At 43.6% G+C, this 4,817-nt stretch overlaps 1 protein-coding gene across 1 annotated transcript; it reads left to right on the top strand.

The window, feature by feature from the left end:
* The first annotated feature begins 254 nt into the window (after positions 1–254).
* LOC125345456 (transcription factor 7-like 2) lies at positions 255–2,354 on the top strand. The gene is given in 3 exon segments (XM_048337610.1): positions 255–911; positions 913–1,549; positions 1,662–2,354. Coding segments are annotated over 3 exon segments (1,773 nt in total). The 5' UTR covers positions 255–272; the 3' UTR covers positions 2,159–2,354.
* Positions 2,355–4,817: the final 2,463 nt, after the last annotated feature.

Here is a 4,817-nt window from a genome sequence, read left to right as displayed (position 1 = left end):
CAAACTCACCCGTGCAGAAGATCTCCCCCCCTTCCCCTCCCCTCCTCCCTCTTTTCCCCTCCCCAGGAGAGAAAGACCCCAAAGCAGGAGGGAAAAAAAAAGTTCACCTTGTACTCGTCTTTTTCTTGCAATATTTTTTTTTTTTGGCGAGGTGGGAAAAAAAACAAAACTTTTTTTTTTGGGGGGGGGGAGGTGGTTTGTTACTATTTTTCTGGCCTTTCTTCTTCCTTCATTTTTCTTCCAAAATTGCTGCTGGTGGGTGACAAAAAAAAATGCCGCAGCTGAGCGGCGGTGGAGGAGATGACCTAGGCGCCAACGCCGAACTGATCTCCTTCAAAGACGAGGGCGAGCAGGAGAAGAAGAGCTCGGAAAACTCCTCGGCGGAGAGGGATTTAGCCGATGTCAAGTCGTCGCTAGTCAATGAATCAGAAACCAATCAGAACAGCTCCTCCGATTCCGAGGCGGAAAGATGGCCTCCGCCTCGATCCGAAAGTTTCCAAGACAAATCCCGGGAAAGTTTGGAAGAAGCAGCCAAGAGGCAAGATGGAGGGCTCTTTAAGGGGCCACCGTATCCCGGCTACCCCTTCATCATGATCCTCGACCTGACGAGCCCCTACCTCCCCAACGGATCGCTCTCACCCACCGCCTGAACCTACCTGCAGATGCAATGGCCCCTCCTTGACGTCCAAGCAGGGAGCCTGCAGAGCAGACAGGCCCTCAAGGATGCCCGCTCCCCCTCGCCTGCACACATTGTTTCCAACAAAGTGCCGGTGGCGCAGCACCCCCACCATGTCCACCCGCTCACGCCTCTCATCACCTACAGCAACGAACACTTCACCCCGGGAAACCCACCTCCACACTTACCAGCCGACGTAGACCCCAAAACAGGAATCCCACGGCCTCCACACCCTCCCGGATATATCTCCATATTACCCGCTATCACCTGGCACTGTAGGACAGATCCCCCATCCGCTAGGATGGTTAGTACCACAGCAAGGTCAACCAGTGTACCCAATCACGACGGGAGGATTCAGGCACCCCTACCCCACAGCACTGACTGTCAACGCTTCCATGTCCAGCTTCCTGTCTTCTAGGTTCCCTCCCCACATGGTCCCACCACATCATACTTTACACAGGACCGGCATTCCCCACCCGGCCATAGTCACACCAACAGTCAAACAGGAATCCTCCCAGAGTGACGTCGGCTCACTGCACAGCTCAAAGCATCAGGACTCCAAAAAGGAAGAGGAAAAGAAGAAACCCCACATAAAGAAACCCCTCAATGCGTTCATGTTGTATATGAAGGAAATGAGGGCAAAGGTCGTGGCGGAAGGCACATTGAAAGAAAGCGCAGCCATCAACCAGATCCTGGGGCGAAGGTGGCATGCGCTGTCTAGAGAAGAACAAGCAAAGTACTGTGAGCTGGCTCGGAAAGAGCGAGAGCTTCATATGCAGCTGTACCCTGGCTGGTCTGCGCGGGATAACTATGGGAAGAAGAAGAAGAGGAAAAGGGACAAGCAGCCAGGCGAGACCAATGAACACAGCGAATGTTTCCTAAATCCTTGCCTTTCACTTCCTCCGATTACAGACCTGAGCGCTCCTAAGAAATGCCGAGCGCGCTTTGGCCTTGATCAGCAGAATAACTGGTGCGGCCCCTGCAGATGCAAATACTCTAAAGAAGTGTCGGGCACTGTTCGGGCTTGACCGACAGACTTTATGGTGCAAACCCTGCAGGAGAAAAAAAAAGTGCGTTCGCTACTTACAAGGTGAAGGCAACTGCCTCAGCCAGCCCTCTTCAGATGGAAGCTTACTAGACTCGCCACCCCCGTCCCCACCACACCTGCTAGGCTCCCCTCCCCAAGACGCCAAGTCACACACTGAGCAGACCCAGCCGCTCTCGCTCTCCCTGAAGCCTGACCCCCTGGCCCACCTGTCCATGATGCCTCCACCTCCGGCGCTCCTGCTGGCCGCGGCCGCCCACGGCAAGGCCTCTTCCCTCTGCCCCAACGGGGCCCTGGACCTGCCACCCGCCCTGCAGCCGCCCATCCTCCCGGCCTCGTCACTTGCACAGCCATCGACATCTTCCTTACATTCCCACAACTCGCTGACTGGGACCCAGCCCCAGCCTCTGTCCCTGGTAACCAAGTCTTTAGAATAGATTTAGCTGTGTCAGCCCTGCCTGAGATGAGTGCTTTCTTCCTGGTTCTTGATTTGCGCCTCTCTTCCCCCGCCCCCCTCCACACCCCTCCTTGGAAAAGCTTTTGTTTTGTACTCTTTTAATTTTGTGCCACGTGGCTACATAAGTTGATGTTTATCGAGTTCATTGGTCAATATTTGACCCATTCTTATTTCAATTTCTCCATTTAAATATGTAGATGAGAGAAGAACCTCATGATTCTACCAAAATTTTATCAACAGCTGTTTAAAGTCTTCGTAGCATTTAAAAATAAATATATATATATAACTGTTATGTAGTTCTGATAGCTTAGTTTTAAAAGACTGATTAAAAAACAAAAAGGAAAAAAAGAGAGAGTGAAGCAATTTTGAAGCAGCCCTCCAGAGGCATTGGTTCTGTATTATTTGTATTAAATACGAGCTTGCGAACCAATCATTTTACACCTGGTTTTTGAACCACAAGAGGCACCATGGATGCCGTGCCATTTACCTTTATTTTTTTTTTCCTCTGTGTGAAACAACTTTTATTGTGATGTTACTTGTTATTGTTTAAATGTACAGAAACAAAGGGTTAAAAATGTGTTAATATACCTTGTTCCTTGGTGTTGTTCTTTTGTGGGGAGGGGGTTGCTACTCAACAATTAATGGAATCATCATGCAGTTGGACCAGTAGTATTTATTGCTTTAGAGGTTGCTTGTTGTACTTGTATGTTGTCTCTTTTTAAATATGTTTTCTTTTCCTTTTTCTTGGAACTGTATAAAGTTTCCTCCCCCTCCCTTAGCATAAGCATCTTATATATAACAACTCATTTGTACAAGGTTTTTAAGTTTATATATAAAAATGTGTATATATATTTTTTGTTTCCCTTTTTTGACTTTTGTTTTTCCTGTCTGAAGCCCAGAATCTGCCAAATGGACATTCATAGTTGCATCCAGGATCAGTAGCATTCACAAACGTTGCTTTAAAAGCCATTAAGTAAAACAAGACTTGAAGTGTAGCGAGGAAATGCTAGATGCTGTTGAGCAGCAGTGGGAACTGCCCTTGTTCCATCCCGGCCCTGGAATCCTAGTCAGATGCCCTGCACCCTTAGGACATGGACTGACTGTGTGCAAAACTTTATGTGCCAAAATTCTCAGTGACTTTAGCTTTCTCCCTCTTTGATGCTGTACTTTCCGTTCATCATGTTTTGCTGTGATGTTACATAGGTAGATTTGTATGTAGTTTTAATGTCACCTATAACAAAATGTGTTTGATAGCAGATTGTCCAGAAAGCATTTTAAATGAAGAGGTATAAACCCTTAAGGGCCAAAATTCTGTATATTAGATTACTCTTAAATGAAAAATCCAGCTGCCGCTTCTATGGACTTATATTACATACAAGTAGGTAGCAAACTTTAACAACAACAAAAAAAAACTAGGCATGTTGATGTTGCAAATGCTGTATAAAGCTAAGACCTATTAATTCAGTGCCATTGTAGTTGACATGAAGTGATTGTAAAACTGTCTCCGATTTTTCTCTGGTTTATTAAAATGCTAACTATAATATTTTTTTTCCTTTTTTGTGAATACTTTGAATGTTTCCTAACAGTTGTGATGTTACCGTTCCATTTTATGCTCTTATTCCAAGTTCATTTTGAATGGTTTGGAAGCCATTTTTGTAATGAATAAATGTCCATGCTGTACAGTACCTGTAACATGCCATTCTGGATTAATAAAAGCAACTTAGTATGGGCAAAAAAAATTTTTTTTATTTACAATTTAGTGTTTTTAAAATTAAATTAGGTATAAATTTAGGGGAAATGTTATTAGACTAACATATTAAATGTTATTAGATTAAGATATTAAAGTAAATTATCTGTGTTCACAGCAAAAGCCATTTGCAAAGAGTTGTATCACAGGCAAAGTTAATCCTATCCTTGTTTGTCAGGAAATCTAGGCTAAATAACTTTCAGTAGCTATACAGTTTTTCTTACATAAAATGAGACATAGTATACCAAGATGAAAGTGAAATAATTCTGTAAACTCAAATGTCCTACAAGGAATGTTGAAGAAAGTTACTTCTGTAACTAAAACAAGTGAAAATAAATTGAAATTGTACAGTTGCACCATTGATTAAAAGAACAAATACCTCAGTACCTATGTAATACACAAGAATAGAGTACATAGCAACTGAATTACTGACATTACAGGAAATAAGTAAACTCAAAGTGATAGACTACAGATTTTTGTCTTACAGTGGTAGTTGTTTCCTTAAAGAGATGCCTGATGTAAAGGAGCAAATATCAGGGCAGAAGGACAAGATATGAGAAAAAGGTAAAATGATACATACAAGATACAAATTCTGATGAGAGAGATGTTTTAGTAAACAGTGGGATACGTTCACAGACAAAACTGCAGGAAAAAAAGTGGAATCATTGCACAGAAAGAAAAGAATCTGCACAAGTTCTCATTATGAAAAGCTCTGATGGATTTCATGTCAAAAATGGAACAGAAAACTATGAGGATACAGCAATGCCACTGAAATCATGAGAGCTCTTGAGATTTGATGTGAGGTATATTTCTAGAAAATACGCTTTTTCTCAAATAAGGAAAACACCCTACAGAAAATGAGCCAAGGCATGGAAGGACATCATCAAGTAAA

Source organism: Perognathus longimembris, unplaced genomic scaffold (genome assembly GCF_023159225.1).
Source record: "Perognathus longimembris pacificus isolate PPM17 unplaced genomic scaffold, ASM2315922v1 HiC_scaffold_5664, whole genome shotgun sequence".
In the NCBI taxonomy this organism is placed as follows: Eukaryota; Metazoa; Chordata; class Mammalia; order Rodentia; family Heteromyidae; genus Perognathus; species Perognathus longimembris.
The sequence above is the reverse complement of the archived record's forward strand: the minus strand, read 5'-3'. Positions and strand labels throughout refer to the sequence as shown.